The 20,857-nt window shown below is 58.0% G+C and overlaps 3 protein-coding genes across 7 annotated transcripts in view; all 3 read left to right on the top strand.

The window, feature by feature from the left end:
* Window positions 1-273: 273 nt before the first annotated feature.
* Window positions 274-9,510, top strand: LOC125927203 (testisin-like). 5 transcript variants are annotated; one of them, XM_049637338.1, is made up of 7 exons: window positions 297-378; window positions 495-524; window positions 612-638; window positions 848-1,016; window positions 1,527-1,810; window positions 8,608-8,762; window positions 9,108-9,510. In XM_049637338.1, the coding sequence occupies exons 1-7, from the start codon at window positions 312-314 to the stop codon at window positions 9,414-9,416; spliced, it is 1,041 nt and encodes a 346-aa protein (XP_049493295.1). In that variant the 5' UTR covers window positions 297-311; the 3' UTR covers window positions 9,417-9,510. The 5 variants fall into 5 exon arrangements, with proteins under 5 accessions (XP_049493293.1, XP_049493295.1, XP_049493292.1 ...); XM_049637336.1 differs by lacking the exon at window positions 495-524 and having other exon boundaries at window positions 274-378; window positions 525-638; XM_049637335.1 differs by having other exon boundaries at window positions 495-638.
* Window positions 9,511-12,701: 3,191 nt separating this feature from the next.
* PRSS33 (serine protease 33) lies at window positions 12,702-15,234 on the top strand. Its single transcript, XM_049638170.1, has 5 exons — window positions 12,702-13,066; window positions 13,594-13,756; window positions 13,868-14,139; window positions 14,341-14,510; window positions 14,665-15,234. Exons 1-5 carry the CDS (start codon window positions 12,982-12,984, stop codon window positions 14,821-14,823), a joined length of 849 nt encoding a protein of 282 aa, XP_049494127.1. The 5' UTR covers window positions 12,702-12,981; the 3' UTR covers window positions 14,824-15,234.
* Window positions 15,235-20,664: 5,430 nt separating this feature from the next.
* The window catches only part of ELOB (elongin B), a 4,721-nt gene continuing 4,528 nt past the window's right edge, over window positions 20,665-20,857 (top strand). The window contains exon 1 of the mRNA XM_049637349.1: window positions 20,665-20,748. Coding sequence (XP_049493306.1) covers window positions 20,746-20,748 — 3 coding nt within the window. The 5' untranslated portion in view covers window positions 20,665-20,745. The remainder of the gene's footprint in view (window positions 20,749-20,857) is intronic.

The raw sequence follows: 20,857 nt of genomic DNA on the forward strand, positions 1-20,857 counted from the left end.
GCCCAATACCGCCAGGCCCCCAGCGGGCGCTCGGTGAGGACTTGCTCTCACGGGGGTCCTGGTGGGGACCGGCCTTGGCCCTTCCCCGAAGAAGCGCTGGGTGGAGGAAAGGGGGCAAGGAGCCGGGCAGACAAGAACCGTTTGGGGGCACGGTGTGGTTGGGGTACCCAGCTCGAAGCCCTCGGACCCGGACCGGTCCCGCTGGGGGCGGGGGGGTGGGGGGAGCGTCGCGGGCGTTCCCTGTCCCCCCCCCCGGGGGCGCCCCGAGCGGGCGGAAGCAGAGGGGGCGCCGCGAGGCGGCAGAGGCGGCCATGGGCGCGCGCGTCCGGGCGCTGCTGCTGGCGCAGCTGTTGGTGCGAGCGGGGCTCCGGGGACAGGGTGAGCTGAGGCGGGGGCTGCGGGCCGCCCCAGGGGTGGTGGGGGACGGCCGGGGCGCGTGCAGACCGCGGGGAGCTCACCTGGCCGCCCGCCATCCCCCCTCCGGGGCCCCCCAGGCGTTCAGGATCTGGACCGGCCGTTTCCAGGTAAGGCGCCCGGGACGCGCGCCTCCCCGCGCAGGGCACCTGAGCCGGAGCGCAAGGGGCGCCTCATCTTGTCCTCTCCCCGCCCAGGTCTCGAGAACTCGTCGTTGCTCACGTGTAACTGCCGGGCCCCGGGGAGGGGGGGGGGCGGGGTGGGAGGGGCGGCGCCCGCGCGCCACGTGGGGAGGGGCGCGAGGTCCCCCGGTCCCTGGGCGGCGCGGCCCCGACGCGCGCGTTTTCCCAGGGGCCCCTCGCGTTGGCTCGCGCGGGCCGGTGGGGCGGCCGGGGTCGTGCGGCTCAGCCGCGTGCCCGTCCGTCCGTCCCAGGGCCCTGCGGCCGCCGAACCGTTTCGACGACGCGCGTGGTGGGCGGCAAGGACTCGGAGCTGGGGCGCTGGCCGTGGCAGGGCAGTCTGCGCTTGTGGGGCGCCCACCACTGCGGCGCCAGCCTGCTCAACCGCCGCTGGGTGCTGTCGGCCGCGCACTGCTTTGAAAAGTGAGTCGGGGGGCCGGCGGCCCTGCGAACCGGGGTTGGGGGGCCGCGTCCTCCGGGCCCGACGCGTGCGGAGTCAGCTCTCTTATGCTCCCGAGCCCCGGGCCCCGCTGCAGCCACGTGAGAAAACCCTGTTCCGTCTTTTCCAGAACGTTCTTTACAGCATTCCCGTGCCCTTTTGTGTCGTGTTCTTTTCTGTCTTCTCCCCGAATGGCAGCACCAGCCGCCCCCTCCTCATCCCACCTCCCCCGGTGCAGGTGCACCACGGGGCGGACCGGGGTGGGTGAGCTCTGGGCACAGAGCCTGGCCTGCGGCAACAGTGGTGACGGGAAGTGTCTGGTCCCGAGCATCGATTCATTCCTTTTTAGGACGGCTGTGGGAGGCGGCCCCCCGGCTGAGGTGACCACACCTCAGGCGGAGGCAGGCTGCTGCCCCCAGGCCCTAAGACCTCAGGTGGGCTCAGGGCCCCTCCCTCCTGTAAAGACCCCTGACCGCCCGCTCCTCCCCTGCCAGGCACACTGATCCCTTTGAGTGGTCCGTGCAGTTTGGCGAGCTGTCTGCCTCACCGTCCATCTGGAACCTGGAGGCCTACCACAACCGATACCAGGTGGAGGAGATCATTTTGAACCCCATGTATCTGGGGGCGTCATCCTCTGACATCGCCCTGCTGAAGCTGTCCTCCTCCGTCACCTACAATAAGTACATCCACCCCGTCTGTGTTGCGGCCTCTTCCTCTGAGTTCCAGAACCAGACTGACTGCTGGGTGACGGGCTGGGGGAACATCGGAGAAGATCAAGGTGAGGCTGGGGGCAGGGGGGTGGTGGGGCAGGGGGGCTGCGGGCTCCGCCGTCTGTTCCGTCCACAGCGGCTTCAGCAGCCCCCACCTGGGTCTCTGTGCAGCTGGGTCCCTCCTGGGGGCTGCCCAGCAGTGCCTGCCCCCCCCCCCCCGTGCCAGGGCAGGACCTCCTGTCCCCACACCCCGTTCCCTCTGCCTTCCAGAGACTGTGAGCCCGAAGCCACAGTGAGAGGAAGGCCAGCTGGGCTCAGGCCCGCGCTTCCCACCCAGCCCACAAGGGTGTGGAAGTTTCTGGGGTGGGCTCCTCAGAAAGGCCTTGGGTATGTGGGGTTTTTTCAACGTTTTTTATTTTTGGGACAGAGAGAGACAGAGCATTAACGGGGGAGGAGCAGAGAGAGAGGGAGACACAGAATCGGAAACAGGCTCCAGGCTCCGAGCCATCAGCCCAGAGCCTGACGCGGGGCTCGAACTCATGGACCGCGAGATCGTGACCTGGCTGAAGTCGGACGCTTAACCGACTGCGCCACCCAGGCGCCCCTGTGGGGTTTTTTAAATTGAGATTTAACTCACAAAACCGAAAATTCACCGTTTTCAAGCATGCAGTTCAGTGGTGTTGAGTGTAATCACGGCTGTGCAACCATCATCATCGTCTAGCTCCAGAACATTTTTATCATCTCAGACTGAAACCTCGTACTTCCTAGTCTTTACTCCCAATACCCCGTTTTCCCCTGGCAATCACCCATCTGCTTTCTGTCTCGGGATTTCCGGACTGTGGACAGTTCATAGAAATAGAGTCCCACAACGTGTGGTTTTCTGTCCCTGACTCCTTCACTCAGCATATTCAAGGTTCGTGTATGGTCTAGCACATACTTACTTGTACCCCATTCTTTGAGGTTTAGTTCACGTAATGTTAAATTAATCATTTTATTCCTTTTTTAAAAAAGTTTTTACAGTTTTATTTATTTTGAGCGAGAGCGAGCGAGTGAGAGCATGAGCGGGGGAGAGACAGAGGGAGAGAGACCCCCAAGAAGGCTCCACACCGTCAGTGCCGAGCCGAATGTGGGGCTCGAACCCACGACCACGAGATCGTGACCCGAGCCAAAAATCAGGAGTTGGACACTTAACTGACTGAGCTGCCTAGGCGCCCCTAAATTAATCATTTTATTATTTTTTTTAATTAATCATTTTCAAGTATACAATCCCGTGAGATTTAATTTAGTATGTTCACGGTGTATAACCATGAACTCCATCAAGTTCCAAAACATTTTCATCCCTCCCAGAAGAAATCCGACAGTCACTGACCAGTCACTCCCCCTTACCCTCTCCTTCCGGCCCTTTGGCAGCCACTAACAAGCCTTTTGTGTTGATGGATATACCTATTCTGGATTTTTCATGTAAATGGATTCATACGTTATGTGACCTTCTGTGTTTGGCCTTTTTCATGTAGCGTGGTGCTTTAGAGATTCATGGGTGTTCTAGTATGTATCAGAGTTTTCTTTCTTTTTATGGATGAATAATAGTTCATCCTATGGATAGACCACAATGTATTCATCCATTCTTTCATTGATGGACTTTTGTGTTGTTTCTGCCTTTTGGATACTGTGAATAGAGCTGTTATGAACATTCATATTCAAATTTTTATTTGAACACCTCTTTTCAGTTCTTTTGTGTATATATCTAGGAGTACAATTGCAGAATCACGTGGTAATTCTATGTTTAAGTTTTTTCAAATTTATTTATTTTCAGAGAGAAAGAGAGAGCAATCGGAAGGGGCAGAGAGGGAGAGAGAGAATCCTAAGCAGGCTCTGCACTGTTCGCACAGAGCCCGATGCGGGGCTCAATCTCATGAACCGTGAGGTCATGACCTGAGCCAAAATCAAAAGTCGCACACTTAACTGACTCAGCCCCTCAGGCGCCCCTGCCCGTTTTTAATTTGAGTTGTCTTTGTTGAGTTGTAATAGTTCTTTATGTATTCTAGATACTAAACCGTTCTCAGATACACGATTGGCAAGTATCTTCTCCCATTGTGTAGCTCTCTTTGCTGCACTTTCTTGCTAGTATCTTTTGATGCACAAAATTTGCAAAATTTTGATCAACCCCAAATTATTTTTCTTTCGTTGCTTGTGCTTTTGATGTCAGGTCTAAGAAACCACTGTCAGATTCAAGATCATGAAGATTTACTTGCATGTTCTTGCAGAGTTTTATAGTTTTAGCTCTTATATTTATGTGTCTGATCCATTTTGAGTTGATTTTTGTACATGGTGTGAGGTAGGGGTCCAACTTCATTAGTTTGCCTTTAGATATCCAGTTGCTCCAGCACCGTTGGTCACAGAGACTCCTCTCCCCAATTGAATTGTCCCAGCATCCTTACTGATTGACTGTAGATGTGTGGGCTTATTTCTAGACTCTGAATGGTACTCCATTGGTGTGTATGTTCATCCTTGTGCCAGGACCTCATTGTTTGATACCTGTAACTTTATAACATATTGAAATCAGGAAGCGTGAGTCTTCTAACTTTGTTCTACTTGTTCAGTAGTGTTTTAGTTATTTGGGCCTGTTGATACTCCATATAAATTTTAGGGCCAATTAGTCAATTTCTGCTAAAAAGAGCATTGGGGTTTGGAAAGGGATTGCATTGAATTTGTAGGTTGCTTTGGGGAAGCATTGCCACCTTCATTATATTATATCTCCAATCCATAAATAAGGGATATATTTCCATGTATTCAGGCCTTCCGTTTCTTTCAGCAGTGTTTTGTAGTTTTTGTTAATAAGTCTTTGATCGCCTCAATTAAATTTATTCCTATTTTCTTATTTCTGATGCTTTGTAAATGAAACTTCTTTTTTTTTTTTTAATGTTTATTTATTTTTAAGAGCGAGAGAGAGCACAAGCAGAGGGTGGGGAGAGAGAGAGGGGGAGACACAGAATCTGAAGCAGGTTCTGGGCTCTGAGCTGTCAGCATAGAGACCGACATGGGACTCGGACCCACGAACTGTGAGATCGTGACCTGAGCCAAAGGCCAAAGTCAGACGCTCAACCAGTGGAGCCACCCAAGTGCCCCAGTAGAATAACAGACTTTTGTGGTTTGATCTTGGGTCCTGCAATTTTGCTGACTTCATTTATTAACCCTAGCCCTCTTTAAACGTATTCATTATGATTTCATACACACACACACACACACACACACACATATATATGTACTTGTGTATATATGGATGATCATGTCATGTATGCATAGAGATAGTTTTACGTCTTCTTTTCCAATTTGGATGTGTTTTATTTTTCTTGCCTAATTGCCCTGGTGGGAACTTCCAGAAAAATGTTAAATAAAATGGCAAAAACTGGCATCATCATCTTGTCCCTAAATCTCGGGGAAAGCTTCCCGCCTGTCACCGTTCAGTGTGATGTCTGCTGTGGGTTTTTCACATCTAGCGTTTATCATGTTGAAAGAGTGCCTTCTATTCCTACCTAGCTTATTGAATGTTTCTCTAATGAAGGAATTTGGATTTTGCCAACTGCCTTACCTGCATCCGCTAAGATGAGCCTGTGGGTTTTTTTCCTTCATTCTACTAATGTCTGTAGTACATTATATTGATTGGTTTTTTATGTTGAACCGCGCTTGCATTCATGGGATAAATCTCACTTGGTCGTGGTATACAGTTCTTTTGCTATGCTGCTAGGTTCCGTTTGCCAGCATTTTGTTGAGAATGTTTGCATATATGTATTTTTCGTATATATACCTTTTGCATATATATATACATATTATTATTACTATTATTGCATTAAGGATATTGGTCTGTTGTTTCTTTTTCTTGTGATGTCCTTGTCCGGGATTTGGTGCCCCCATAATGCCGGTCCCAGGGAATGAGTTAGGAAGTATTCCTTCTTCTCTGACTTTTTGGAAGAGTTTAAGAAGGATTGGTGTTCATGTCTGCAGAGGTTTGGTAGAATTCACCATTGAAGCCATATGGCCTAAGGCTTTTCTTCATTGTGAGGTCCCTGACTACAGATTTCATCTCTTATTGGTGTGTTCAGACTTTCTGTTTCTTCCTGAGTGAGTTTTGGTAGTTTGTGTTATCTAAGATTTTGTCCATTTCATCCGCGTGATCTAATTTGGGGGATAGCTGTTTCCCTTATAGTCCTCATTACTGCTGTAAAGTCTGTAGTTATGTCCCCACTTTCATAATCAGTTTTGTTGATCTTTCAAAGAACCAAGTTTTGGTTTAACGGTTGATTTTCTCTATTTTTCTATTCCCTACCTTGATTTCCTCTATTCTCTATTATTTCCTTCTTTCCTTCTACTTTTTTTTAAATTTTTTTAACGTTTTATTTATTTTTGAGACATGGAGAGATAGAGCATGAACAGGGGAGGGTCAGAGAGAGGGAGACGCAAAATCCGAAACAGGCTCCAGGCTCCGAGCTGTCAGCACAGAGCCCGACGCGGGGCTCGAACTCACGGACCGCGAGATCATGACCTGAGCCGAAGTCGAACATTCAACCGACTGAGCCACCCAAGTGCCCTTGATACTATTCATTATTAAAAGTTGGGTATTGAGGGGCACCTGGGTGGCTCAGTCGGTTAAGCGTCCGGCTTCGGCTCAGGTCATGATCTCACAGCTTGTGAGTTCGAGCCCCGCATCGGGCTCTGTGGTGACAGCTCGGAGCCTGGAGCCTGCTTCGGATTCTGTGTCTCCCTCTCTCTGACGCTCCCCTGCTTGCTCTCTGTCTGTCTGTCTGCCTCTCTCTCTCTCTCAAAAGTAAATAATAAAACATTAAAAAAAATAATAAAATCTTTTTTTAAATTGTGTTTAGAGAAAAAGAGTGCGAGCAGGGAAAGAGGCAGAGGGAGAGAGAGGGAGAATCTTAAGCAGGCTCCACGTTCAGTGTGGAGCCCAAAGTGGGGCTCGATCCCACGACCATGGGATTGTGACCTGAGCCGAAATGAAGTCTGACGCTCAACCACACAACCGACTGAACCACCCAGGGGACCCTGGATTCGCTATTTTTAATTCATGCTGCTAATTTCTGCCTTTTAATTGCAATTTAATCCATTTAACTCATTTCCATTAAAATTAACTACTGCTAAGTAAGGATTTACTTCTACCATTATTCTATTTCTTCTCTATGTCTTGTCACATCTTTCAATATCTCTATCTGTACTTTATATCTTTTTTATTTCCTCTTTTTGTGTTTCATTGATTTTTATTAGTGGTCTGTGTTGATTACCTTCCCATTTTGCGTTCTGTGTATTTTCTTAGTGGTTGCCCTGGGGATTACAATTAACAACTTAAATTTATTGTTTAAAAATTTTTTTTAAACTTGATTTTTTTTTTTAACTTGAGAGAGTGAATGCGAAAGTCGGGGAGAGGGGCAGAGGCGGAGAGAGAAAGAGAGAGAGAGAGAGAATATGTTAAGCAGGCTTCACGTTCAACACAGAGCCTGACGTGGGGCTCGATCCCACGACCCTGGGACCATGACCTGAGCCAAAATCAACAAACGCTTCACCAGCTGAGCCAGCCAGATGCCCCAACAAGTTAAGTTTATAGCAATCTATGTCGGATTAATAGCAACTTAGCTTCAGTAGTACACAAAAATTCCGTTCCTTACGCAGCTCTTTCCTCAGAGATTTATAATTGTTGTATGCACGTGTCTTAAATTATAAAGGAAGGGAAAGAAGTGATAAACCAAAGCCATAATAGGCCTGGCTCTCCTGTTTACCCCTGTGGTCACCTTTACCAGCGCCCTCTCTTTCTTCCTATGAACGGACACTGGCCAGGGTCCTGAAGACCTCCCTTGCTCCCTTTTCTGTTTCTAGTAAGGCAGGTCGCCGCCTCATTTTCTGAAGGATAGCCTGATACAGGATTCTGATACAGATACAGAATATTCTCGGTCGCCTGTTTTTTTCTTTCGGCCCTTTGAATGTGTCCCCCCCCCCCCCCCCCCCCCCCCCGCCTCCAGGGTATCTGAGAAGAATGTGGCTGTTAATCTTGGTGGGGATCTTTGATGTGACACGCATGCGGCTTCTCTCTTGCTGTTTACCGGACTCTCCCCTTCGATACTTTGCTGAAAATGTATCTCCGGGTAGATCTCTTTGTGTTTATCCTGCTCGGGGAATTGCTCAGCGTCCGCAAGACAGGGATTCATACCTTTTTTCAAATCTGGGGCATTTTCGGGGCGCCTGGGTGGCTCAGTCAGTGAAGCGTCCGACTTCGGCTCAGGTCACGATCTCGCGGCCCGTGAGGTCAGGCCCCGCGTGGGGCTCTGCACTGACAGCTCAGAGCCTGGAGCCTGCTTCGGATTCTGTGTGTGTGTGTGTGTGTGTGTGTGTGTGTCTCCCTCTGCGCCTCCCCTGCTTGCGCTCTCTCTCTCTCTGTCTCTGTCTCTGTCTCTGTCTCTAAAATAAATAAACATGAAGAAAAAATCTGGAGGGTTTTCAGCCTGGATGCTGCAGATGAAGTATGTTAATCCTACACCATGTCGGTGTCAGCCCCGCCCCCTGAGCCTGCTGTGGCCGAGGGACCTCCCCCGTGGCCCAGCTAGGGGCTGTCATCTTCCTTCTCCAGATGGGGCCACTGAGTTTCAGGGAGAAGCGGTGACCGCCCGCCCATCCCTTGGGTCCTTCTGTGACATCGTTCATTGCCCATAATGTGAAGGGTGCTGGGCTGGGGGCAGAGGCGTCATCGAGAGCGATGTCCCGGACCCTGTGGAGCCCACCCCCCCTCCACCCTCCCCCTGTCCCAGATGGCAGGGGAGGGCCCGAAGCTGTCCTCTTCCTCTCTCTCACCCTCAATCCCTGGCAGTTCTGCCGCCTCCTTACCGTCTCCAGGAAGCACAGGTGTCCATCATAAACAACTCCAGGTGCGACTTCCTGTTCCGACGTCCCGGTGTCCTCAGTTATGACCCGGATGACATGATCTGTGCTGGCTCTGAGAATGGCCAACGTGACGCCTGCAAAGTGAGTACGCCTGGCCCCACCAGGGCCTTGCTGGCCCCGGGCACCACCCCTCCCCACCTTGGGCCTGGGAGCAACCCCCTGGTGCCCGCCAACCCACCCGAGTCTATTCGTGAGAAAACAACCACGGGCCTTATTTCTCCAGCTTGTACAACAAGCATTAATTGTTTGGCCTTCGTTGTACCACCTTTGATTCTCACCTGACCCCTGGGGGGGAGGGAAAGGGGCAGTTTGAGACCGATGCCCACTCTGCAGATGCAGAAGCTGAGGCTCGTTCGCTTCTGGGGTGGGGAGTAGGATGTGCACCCGGTCTGCTCGGCTCCACCGCCCCTCCTGCTGTCGCCACAGCTGTCCCTGCCTCTCCGCCAGCCCCTCACCTGCCCCCTGCCCCGCCAAGCCTGGCTCACCCGCGCCGCTCCCCAGGGTGACTCCGGTGGCCCCTTGGCCTGCGAAAAGAGAGGTGTGTGGATTCAGGTTGGCATCGTGAGCTGGGGATCGGGCTGCGGTAGACCCAACCGGCCCGGGGTCTACACCAACGTCAGTAGGCACTTCAACTGGATCCGGACGCTGATGGCCCGCGGCGCCCCCAGGCCAGTCCCCTCTCGGCTGCTCCTGCCCCTCGCTGTGCTCTGGGCCGGGCTCCCGCAGCCGGCCTGAGCCCAACGGAGTCCTGAGAGCTGGGGCCATCTGTTGAGCCAGGCCCCGTCCCCCACCTCGTCCCTTTTCTAATAAACTCCTTAGCGTGTTGGAACCGATGCCTCGCAGAGCATTCTGTGGCCCCGGGTGGCTCCCCGGACACCCTCACGGTCCCCCCGGGATCCAGTCCTTCACTCCTAAATCTCGCTCCAGCTGTCTGCGCCACTCGGGTTTGGGTGACGAACCACGGAGCCCTCTCTGGTTGGTTCAATCAGAAAGATAGTTTACGGGAGGACGTTAGTCACCCCCGGGTCGCTGGGGGCCAGGAAGACCGGAGCGGGGTGCAGCGGGGGGAGCATCCCGAGCCCCCCGGTGCTCATGCCGGTGTGACCCTCCACCCAGACGCCAGACGCCTCCAGTCCTCCCTCTGTCCCCGAAGGGCCGACCCGGGACCAGGACTGGGGTGCGGGAAGTTTACTTGGGAGGTGACGCCGGGAGGCCCCAGTGAGGAGCAGGGAAACCGAGGCAGGGAGGGAAGCAGCCCGATGACGTTTGCCCAAACGAGGGGGTTCCCGCCGAGGGCAGCGGAGGCAGAGTCCTGCTGGAGCGGAGAAGCCACAGGGACACGGCTCAGCATCGCCCCCTGGAGGACAAGGACACCGGGCGTGGGCTTCTCTCCAAGCTGAAGCACCCCTGGTGAGGCCGGGGAGAGGGGGGCAGCCTCAGCCTGGCCCAGGCCCGAGGCCAGCAGGGCAGCCTCCGGGGCACCTTGGAACTGCTGAGGCACATTCCTCCCCTCGGCTCCCCACCCCCTGCCCCCAGCTGTGGAGAGACAAGTAGAGGAGTGGGGGGGGCGGCCCTCACCGCCTCTGCCCCACCTCCGACAGCCTCGAGGTTTATAGGGCGACACGTTCAGGCTTCATGCGCTGTGGCGGCCCTTGAGGCTGGAACTCCCCTTCTCCCTCTTCACAGTGAGGAAACTGAGGCCCCGGGAGGTGGCGGGACTGAGTCGCCCCCCTCACCAGGGTTTTTGTCTGCCTCTCACTGCACACGGACCTGCCGGGCCCCACACGGAGGGGCCGGCAGATCCCTGGGTGGCGAGTCCCCAGCCGTCTCCAGGGCATGCCGTGGGGTCTCCTAAAGCGTCCGTCCATTTCCGCTTCCACAACCCACCCTCCGAGGAGCTGGAACCTGAGGGCGCCTCCTGTCCCCTGCTCCGAGGCCCTCCAAGCTGGCCCCAAGAGGATCACCCACCACCCTTGGTGTCCCACCTGTCGCTGGAGGATGGCGCTATTCAGTGCCCCGCACCGGCCGCCGTGTAACACCGCTCCGCGGGACCCCCTGGCAGGGCCAGGACAGCCCCTCCAGCAGCAGGTAGACTCGCTTCCGCTTCCGGGGCCCGGGGCCTGCGTGAGCGGCTGTGTAGGACCACTGGCCCCCGCCTGAGCCGTGTCGCCCACAGGGTCGCGTTTGGAGCCACCTCCCCAGAGGCTCGGAAGGATCCCCGCAGTTGCCACAGCACGCCCCCTCCCCGTGCCCGGCTCACCCCTACACCTCTGCCTCTCCCCAGGCTGATAAGGACAACCTCTGGTTGTTACATCAACGTGACGTGGGGACTCTGGCTGCGGCCACCCCAAAGGGCTTGGGATCTGCTGTGACATCAGCACGCACACAAACCGGATCCTGAAGAGCCGGCCGCCGGCTGGTCTCCCCGGGGCCGCCCCCCGCCCCCCACCTCCTCCTCCTGCCGCCAGGTACAGAGGGTAGGGCTGGACATTTGTCACACGAGAGTCCTGTGCTGCAGGCGGTGGGCTGGGCACTGCCACCGTGACGCGCCCGCGCAGGGCGACAGGCTGTGAAACGTATCTTCTCTTCTCCCTTGATGGACTGTGCTCTTGGGCCATCAGGAGCTGTTTATAGAGTTGTGGTTTTTGGTTTCCATCCTTGGCATTTAGAGACCTTGTAAGCAACGGAATCCCCTAGAATTAGCATGAGTGCAGGAAAGTCATGTCAGAGGCAGAAAAGGCAGTCGGGGGAAGGGCAGGGACTCCCGGACTAGGAGCTCCAACACCGCAGGGCACTCTTTCTCAGTGTGGAAGGTTCCAGGCGCTCAGGCCAGCTGAGAGTCCTCGCCTGTGACCATGGCCATGGCTGCCCCACCCTCAGGCCTCCAATGGGTCCTCTCTCTTTCCAGGGCAAAAGTCCCGGGGAGAGATTCTGGTTGGGTCCGGGTCACGTGTCACCGGGACAGTGGCCCCAGATTGGGTTGTTCGTCCTCTCCTGAGACTGGGGGCAGGTCTGTGCCAGAGAAGGTAGCGTGGACTCAGCTGTGAGTCAGGTCCCCTCCCCAGGCAAGCACATGACATTTCCCCAGGGGCCATTTTTGCCATGGGACTGAAGGGTGAGGGCTGAAGGGGACGTGGGCCCAGCAGAGGTCTGTGCCTCAGTTTCTCAGTCTGACACAAGGGTTGGGTTTGGGGGCCCTTTCCAGGGGTTCTACTGGCTATTCAACCAGTTTTGGCCCCTCCCTGAACGAGCCGGCTTCTCAGAATATTGTCGTCTATGCCCTCCGCCCCGCGCCCCTAGTTTCCAACAGGCAGGGACCCAGGTCCCCTGCGGCACAGGCTTCCAGCCTTTCGGCCACAGCTCCCCCATCAAGTTTGGCGCCCGCCCCCAGACATGGCTGTGTGTCCCCGGGGTTCGCTCTCCCAGCAGCCTCACTGTCCTGGCCACACCAAATCCAAGAGTGGACTGTGTCCCAAGGTCAAGTCGGCTTCTGCTTCTGGTCAAGCAAGGAGTGCTGGCCAGCCCCGAGGCAGCCATTTCCCACTTTGAGTGCAGGGCAGGGTCTGGCTGGGGCTCCGCGTGGGCCGCTCCCGGATTTCTGGACAGAACAGTCGAGTCAGCTGCTCCCGTGACCGGCCCTGTAAGGAGCTGGGAGCTGGGATCAGGTTCACGGATGAGCGGGCAAGGATTCTCCAGAGCTTCCTGGCCTGACCGCAGCTCTCCGCCCCTGGCTTTGCCCGGCCCTCAGCAAGCTGTCAGCACCGCGGCCCAAGCCGGGCGTCCTTTGACAAACCCAGGTGTCCCTTTCCTGCCACCTCACAAGCGCTGCTCAAAGCATCTTTGTTCGAGGCGGGACTGGTGAAGCCGCAGCCCCGCCCTGGCCTCCTTAATCACCCCCTGGCCAGGCCCACACACCCCCAGTCCCTTTAAGCCCCCAGGTCCTGCCCCTGCCCAGTCAGCAGGGAGGGCACCGGCCATGCAGGTAAGAGCAGGGTTCAGGAGCAGCTGGCAGGCCATGGAAATAGGTCGGGGGGGCAGGGGCCAGGCTCCAGGGCTCCTGTGGAGGCCGGGGGTGCCCAAAGCTTGCAGGGGTTGGAGGACAGGCATGATCCCTGGGGTGCGGGGACAGGGAGGTGCATAGGACCTGTGCCCCTGGGATCCGTCCAGGGCCAACCAGGGGCTGAGGGAACACAGAGGGCCTCTGGGGCCTGGGGCTAGGACCCTCCTCTCCTTGCAGGCACCGCCCGGAGTCCAGACCCTGAGCGGTGTCACCCTTCCCTGGCCCAGCTCTGAAGACAGAATGAGGGGGGCCTCCCGCCTCCAGCTTTTGCCGCTGCTGTTGCTGCTAGGTGGGTGTGGGGCAGGGGCTGGGGGCTGTTCCCAGTGTCCCGTGTTACCCCTCCCCGGCCTGGTTCCCCTAGAGCACTTTGGGGTTCCTCATCTCGGCTTCAAAGGTCCAGGTTCTCTCCGTCACTGACCTTGGGCTCTCCGAGCTCACATGTGCCCATCTGCGTAAGGGGTACAAGTCCCCCCCCACGTCACAGTGCTCTGCGGAGGGTTAAGTCGGGTAACCCGTTGATTGCACAAAAGCCTGGCACTAGGTCGGTGCCACAAATGTGTTTCACCCTCCTTCCTAGTCTCTGACCTTCCTCCCTCTCCCTCTCCCTCTCCCTCTCCCTCTCCCCCTGTTATCTGACACCAAATTCATAATCCGGTCCCTTCCCTCCTTCCTCCCTCAGGAGCTCCTGGGACACCGGACTCTGCAGGTAAGGAAGCCTCCGAGCCCCTGGCGCCACCCCCTCCCTGACCTTGGCCCTGCGCCTCTCCGATCACACGATCCCACGCGCCTGCCAGGCCCCCCCCCCACCCCCCCGTCTTCCGCCCACCCTCGCACCCTCCTTGTCCCCTGCAGCCTGCGGGCAGCCCCAGATGTCCAGTCGGATCGTGGGGGGCCGGGACGCCCGGGACGGACAGTGGCCGTGGCAGGCGAGCGTCCAGCACCGCGGGGCGCACGTGTGCGGGGGCTCGCTCATCGCCCCGCAGTGGGTGCTGACGGCGGCGCACTGCTTCCCGAGGTCAGCGGGGTGCGGGGGCGCCGCCAGGCCGGCTCCGGGGGATGCGGCGGCCCGGGGTGCCGCGGGGACCGGGGAGGGGCCGCCGTCCGCAGCGCCGCCCCTGTCCCGCAGGCGGGTGCTGCCGTCGGAGTACCGCGTGCGCCTCGGGGCGCTGCGCCTGGGTCCCGCCTCGCCCCGCGCGCTCTCGGCGCCCGTGCGCAGGGTGCTGCTCCCCCCGGACTACTCGGAGGGTGGCGGCCGCGGGGACCTGGCGCTGCTGCAGCTGAGCCGCCCGGTGCCCCTGAGCGCCCGCATCCAGCCCGTCTGTCTGCCCGAGCCCGGGGCCCGCCCACCGCTCCGAGCGCCCTGCTGGGTCACTGGCTGGGGCAGCCTCCAGCCCGGAGGTGAGGCAGCGGGGGTTGGGGGAGGGACAGGGGATCCTCCTCCACCTCCCTCTGACCGGGAGCCCCCCACTCTCCCAATCCGGGACCCAGCGAGACCTCCAGGGACCCAGACCTCCTCCCGGTCAGACAGGCGGGTCCCACCACTCCTGCTTCCTGCCTCGCCCTCTCCCGGCTCCTATAGTCCCCCTTCCTCCCCCCCAGTGCCACTCCCAGAGTGGCGACCTCTGCAGGGAGTAAGGGTGCCGCTGCTGGACGCGCGCACCTGTGACCGCCTCTATCACGTGGGCACCAGCGTGCCCAGAGCGGAGCACATAGTGCTGCCCGGGAACCTGTGTGCCGGCTACGTCGAGGGCCACAAAGATGCCTGCCAGGTGCGGGAAGCTGCCTGGAGCCCCTGGAACCCGGCTCCCGTCCCAGCTCCCTAGAACCCAAGACCCAGGGGCTGCACCTCCTGGCCCCCAACCCCCAGAAATGCCATCCCAGATCTTCAAAGGGCTGAGATCTAAGCCCGACTTTCTCCTGCAGGGTGACTCTGGGGGACCCCTGACCTGTGTGACGTCTGGGCGCTGGGTCCTGGTGGGTGTGGTGAGCTGGGGCAAGGGCTGTGCCCTGCCCAACCGTCCAGGTGTCTACACCAATGTGGCCACTTACAGCCCCTGGATTCGGGCTCGCCTCAGCCTCTAATGCAGTGAGCTGGAGCCAGAGGCTGGGGTCCCTCTGAGGACCTGCACGTTCCCTCCCACCTTGCCCCTTCCCACTTAAGGCTCAAAAGCCTTAGAAAGCTGCGGGGCCATCCGTCTCTCCATCCCCTGTCTCCTCCTTGGAGCTCACCAAACCCTAGCCGCCAGCCCTCCTCCTGGAGCCTCCCCTGCGTCCCTGGGTCTCACACTCCTCCTTCGCCGTCCTGCTCACTTTTACCCTTCTCTGCTCCAGCCAGGGGCCTGGGCACCCAGAGGCGGGCAAGCCAGCTGGTGCCCGGTCTGGCCCGTGTGCCTGCCTTTTTCTGGAGGAAGTCAGGGAAATTCAAAGTGTGAGAGGGATTCAGCCCCAGAGAGATGATTCTCCATTGCTGGCTTTGAACATGGAGGAGCTGCTGGCGAGGAGCCACAGGAGAGCGGCCTCCGGGAGCGGAGGGCAGCCCCCGGCGGCGGACAGCCAGCAGGGGGCACCTCCGTGCCCCGACTGCAAGGAAGGGAAGCTTGCCGACAACCTGAATGAGCCTGGGACCCAGTTCTCCCCACAGCCTCCAGAGGAGCGCCCACCCCGCATCAGCGTGCCCACCAGACCAAGCCCTTGAACCCAGCGGAGCCCACCCAGACCTCTGGCCTGCAGAGTTATGACTTAATAAATTTGTGTTGGTTCAGGCCGCCATGTTGCTGGTCTTTTACTAATCAGCAACAGAAAACATACAGATCGTGCCCTGTTGCACTGGGGTCTGGGTGGGCGCGCCATGTGCTCTGAAAGGCTCAGGGGCCTCGGCACCTGGCATCATGCCCTCTGGGCCGGGAGCCCCCAGGCAGGCCTGGCCAGAACTCCTGCTGTGCCTGATTGGTTCCGTTGTTATAACCATACTTCCGGGGAGGGTCTGGGGCTGTGTCCTCCCCGTGGCAGGGGCCCACAGACCCAGGACCTCCCCCCCCCCCACCTGCATCTGGCCCTTTGCAGCTCCCTGCCCACCCTTGTGTGCCTGGGACCTGGGTCCAGTCCCCTCCCTGCCATCTCCTCATTCCCAGGCCAAAGACCATCCATCCCAATAGATACAGCTCAGTTTCTAGAACTGCAGAAGGAACAAGAAATGGAACAAACCCTGGAAACCCCAAAGCCTAATCTTTGGAGCTACGAGGGCCAGTGGAGGAATGGGATGGGGGAGGCCATCATCAAAGGTGCAGCCTGGCGGGGCAGGCCTGAGCCATGCGGGGCAGGCCATCCATCTGGGGTAGAGCTTCACTGCCCTTGGGGGGTGGTTATCGGGGAGCAGGGCGTCCAGAATGGGGCTTGTCTGTGGACATGTCAGCAAGGGGACCCTGGTGACCGCTGCTGGGTGATGCCGGCCATCCTCGGTGGCTCCCTCAGTCTGGAGCCGGCTAAGGGGCCTTCCCCAGGACGCCTCCCAAGACACTGAGGTGGGAACAAGCCAGGGGCCGGGAGCCAGTCTGCTTCAGCCTGGGACTCGCTGTGACTCGAGTAAAGGGTCCGCATTCAGAGAGCCCTGTGTTTCTGAAGCACGAACTGGGAGCTAAACATGGGAGTCCGGAAGCCAGAGAAACAGGATCTGGGCATGGAAGGGAAGGTCAGGGAATGAGAAGAGGTCGGCTACTCCTCATCAAGCCCTTACGAGATGCCATGCAGAGAGCTTTGCTGCACCGTCTCATGGGATCCTCACCTGACACCCATTTGCCAGATGAGAAAGCTAAGGCCCAAAGGCACGTGGCTGCTAGATGGCAGACTGGGATTCCAACCCAGGTGGTCTGATGCGGAGGCAGCTGGAACGGCAGGGGCGGGGTCACAATTGCCTCTCCACGTGCTGCCCCCTAGCACGGGCTCCGGCCCCTTCCGGCCGCACCAGCTCCATGAGGCTGGGCAGGCGGCAGGTCTTGGCCCAGCCGACTCAGGGGCACCGGGCCCTGTGCTGGAGCATCCCGTCTGTCTGCAAGGTCAGTGGGGGCGTGGGGGTAACCTGGCCCTGCATCAGCCACAGCTGCCTGACCTACCAGGTGACAGGCTGGGAGGCTGTGCAGCCCGGAGGGGAGCACCCGGGGCGGCAAGGGTGGTCCTGGGAGGTCTCAAGCATGGGGGACGCTGCGCTCCTGTCTAAGGCAGTCGCTTCCTGGCTGTCCACCGACTCTAGTTGGGGATGCTGCCAAGCAGACGGCCCAGCCTCCCCCAAGAGTTCCGACTTGGACTCGGTTTCCCCTCTGTCCTCTGAATTGCTACCACCCACCATGTCGGGGCTGCCGGGAGGGCTAAGCGGACGGCTGAGGTCCCCGCCCTTCTGCCCACTGAGCCTACATGCTGTGCTTTGCACGAGCGCGCTCTCGCTCGCTCTCGGGACACCCGGGAGGTGCCCTCGTTTTCAAGTTCACGCGTGGGGAGACAGGCCCAGAGAGGTTAAGCAGTGTGAGGCCCGTAGCCCGTAAGCGGTGAAGCTAGGTTGCAGCTGGGCAACTGACTCAGGCCCCACACCCAGTTGTGCGTCTTCCCTTGTGGCCAGGACAGTAGTCGTGAAACACTCTACAAATGGGAGGCACGCTTCGTAACTACCGGTGATGACAATTACTAATCAACGTTTAACACAAAAAGGAGGGGAAGGCCCACTAGGTCGAGACCCCGCCAGCTTAGTCTGGAGGCCAGAGAAGGGTCCCTGTCATGAGCGTTGGGTGGTTGAGGTGAGGGGGCAGAAAGGGCCCAGACAGCCTTCCTGTGCAGAGAACCAAGAGCAGTGGGCCGGCCAGCTCACCCACCATCTTGAGGTTCTGGTGCCGTCCGTCATGGCCCCAGTGAGGCCGCAGAGCGGGGGCTGGAGGTCAGCCCCCACTCCCCCTCAAGCCCCTCCTGAGCCCACTCCCACGGCAGGAGACATCCTTGCAAGGCCTACAGTCCACCCCCTACAACCGACCCACCAGGTCTGCAGCACCGTGGGGTTCACAGAGACACCCAGAGGGGTAGGACTCATGGCGGGCAAGGCCCCTGCCCTTCTCGCCACCTCCCCTAGGCCGGGTGACCTCTGACAGCAGAGACCGCCGGAACCGGACACCAGTCATTACCCAAACCCTTGCACTGTGCCGTGTGCGTTGGCTCATTAATGCTCCCTGATGCCTTATGGAATCCAGCTGTGTGTCCGTCCCCTTCGCGGATGGGACAACGGGTGGAGGCTCAGCGCCGTGCCAGAGATCACAGTTAACGAGCTGATATTTGACCCAGGTGGTCTGCCCGAGGGTGGGTGGAGACAGGTGTGAGTCTCGGAGGGATGGAGTGTGGGCCCACTCAGGGGGACTCCCGGTAGGCATCCTGAGCTGTGACACCAGCAGGGGTAAAGCCAACCAGGCAGGTGTGTATGTGGCAACAGGGCCCAGAGTCGGGACAATATGCCCAGGTGCAGCCGGGTCACAATATCCTAGGTGGAGAGGAGGCCCCTCCTTTCCCCGCACCCTGGGCTCTTTTTTTTTTTTTTTTTTTTTAAACATTTATTTATTTTTGAGAGAGAGAGAGAGAGAGACAAAGAATCCCAAGCAGGCTCCAGACTCAGAGCTGTCAGCACGGAGCCCAACGTGAGGCTCGAACCCACAAACCACAAGATTGTGACCTGAGCCAAAGTTGGACGCTTACCGCCTGAGCCACCCAGGCGCCCCTTTGGACTCCATCTTTAACTGGCACATTCTGGGAGGTCTGCTGGATGCCTCTGAGAGCGTGACTGGCCTCCCATGGTCCGTCCACATCCCTTCCCTGCCCCATGCTCTCCCTCTTCAGCAGTACAGGATCTAAAGCCTCCAAATCTCTGTGCACAAAGATGCCGAGGTTAAGATGGAAATCTCTGACCTGAGCCGAGGACCCGCCACGTCAGTTACTTGTCCACAGCCTCCTGACTCGGGTGATGAAGTCAAGGTCAGCCAGGGGCTGGGGAGCTAGCAGGGAGCAGGGGCTGCCTAGGCTCAGAGAGGGAAGAGTCACAGGAGGGGAAAGGACCTGAGGCGGCTCCAGAGAGCCAGGGGCTAGAACTCAAAAATGACAATAATTATGTTCACAGTGTTAGAAACCTCTGTTGAGCACCAATTTTTTTTTTCAACGTTTTTTTTATTTTTTTATTTTTTTATTTTTGGGACAGAGAGAGACAGAGCATGAACGGGGAAGGGTCAGAGAGAGAGGGAGACACAGAATCGGAAACAGGCTCCAGGCTCCGAGCCATCAGCCCAGAGCCTGACGCGGGGCTCGAACTCACGGACCGCGAGATCGTGACCTGGCTGAAGTCGGACGCTTAACCGACTGCGCCACCCAGGCGCCCCTGTTGAGCACCAATTCCTGATGAAAATGTACACACTTGACAAACAGCCATTCCTCGCATCTTAAAGAAGAGGACATTAGACTTTCGCGAGTTTTATCACCCAAAGCTGCAGTCAGCGCCGAAAGCAAGGATTTGAATCCCTCGTGGCCTGAGGCCAGAGCCTGCCTGTGAAAAATTAGTAAACGGAAACCTCGTTTAGTCGGGAGGCCAGCAGAGGGAGTTCTCAGCATCGCAGCCCAAGCTGCGAGCAGGTGGCTGCTCTTCACCAACCCGACGGGGAAGGTTTCCTCCTCCCTTGGCAACGGCTCCGCCAATGAGAGGCTCTCAGCCCAGCCAATGAAAAGCCAGTATACTTAGACCTCCCACTGTATGCCAATGAACTTAGCTTAGACAGCCCTGTTGCTCCTTGATGACAGTCTCCTTGGTCTCCGCGCTTGCCTATAGCCTTGCTGTAGCTTGCTTGTTGTGGATTGTAATTGGCTGGTATCCCCGGATAAGCCCAGTTTTGCTGGTGAAATAACTCATTTTTTATTTCCTAAGGTTAACAGTTGTCAGTCACCAGCTTGATTCAGGGCCAAGGCAGCAGCACCTTCAGATTCTGCCCCCTCTCGAGAATTCTCAAATTGCAGCCCCGCAACTGCACAGCTGTTTGGCATCCGAGGCCTTCCACCTGCTCACGGGGCGCCCTGAGCCTGACACGTCCTCAGGGACCCAGCTGAGGCGCTCTCCCTCCAAGGGGCTGGTTACGCAAGAGAAAAAAGCCTCATTTTTTCTCGCTCTAGTGTAAATGCAATCTGGGGCAAGGCAGGACAGTGTCCCAACACCCGGGGAAGTAAGGTGTAGGCGGCGGTAGGGCAGCCCCGTAGAAGGGCAGCCGGCCAGGGAAATCGAGCCTACAGGCCCTCCCAGAGCCCAAGTGGACCTAGGTCCCTGGGTCGGGGGGTCTCCTCTTTCCTCCGTCCCTCGGGCGAACCATCTAGCACCGTGCCTTGCTTTTCCCCGGAAGTTCGCCGGGCCCCTCCCTAACCCAGGGAGCAGCTTCCTGGGGTCCTTCCAGGCCACAAAAGCCCGGCCCAGGCTGGGCGGGGAAAATGGGGACAGCCCACCCATGGAGGTAGCCGGAAGGTCCAGAATTATCACCCCCTCAGGATGGACGGCAGGGGGCGCTCGCCCTCACACGGCAGCCCAGGTCGCGCTGAGACGCAAAAGTCCTGCCGCCCCGATGACCAGGATGCACAACATTCACTGACTATTCCTGGGATGGGGGGATACGCTACGCTCGCCAAGTCGTTCCCCAACGTCCCCCAAAGAAGGCTGAGCCTGCGCCCAGACTGCTCCCTGACTGCGACAGGAGCGCCTCGGCCTTGCCACTCCCAAGATGGCGCCACTACCTGCCGCTTCAGGTCTCTGCCCCACTCTCCACGCCACGGCGCCGAGATGGCGGCTGGACGCGCGGTCTGACCGAGCCGCCGGCGCATCACTTAAAATGGCGGCGGCTGGGCGGGGCGGCCGGGCGCGAGGCACGCTGGGGCGGGCGCGCGGGTTGCCGGGAACGGGGCGGAGCGCGGCCGCGCCGGCGCGTCGAGGGGGGACAGGCAGCCGCCGCGATGGTGAGCGGGCGCGGGGGGGCGGGCGCCGGGCCGGGGCCGGGAGGCGGCCGTTAGTGGGGTGCACTACATTTTTTTTTTTTTTTTTTTTTTTTTTTTTTTTTTTTTTTTT

Source organism: Panthera uncia, chromosome E1 (assembly GCF_023721935.1).
Source record: "Panthera uncia isolate 11264 chromosome E1, Puncia_PCG_1.0, whole genome shotgun sequence".
Classification (NCBI taxonomy): domain Eukaryota; kingdom Metazoa; phylum Chordata; class Mammalia; order Carnivora; family Felidae; genus Panthera; species Panthera uncia.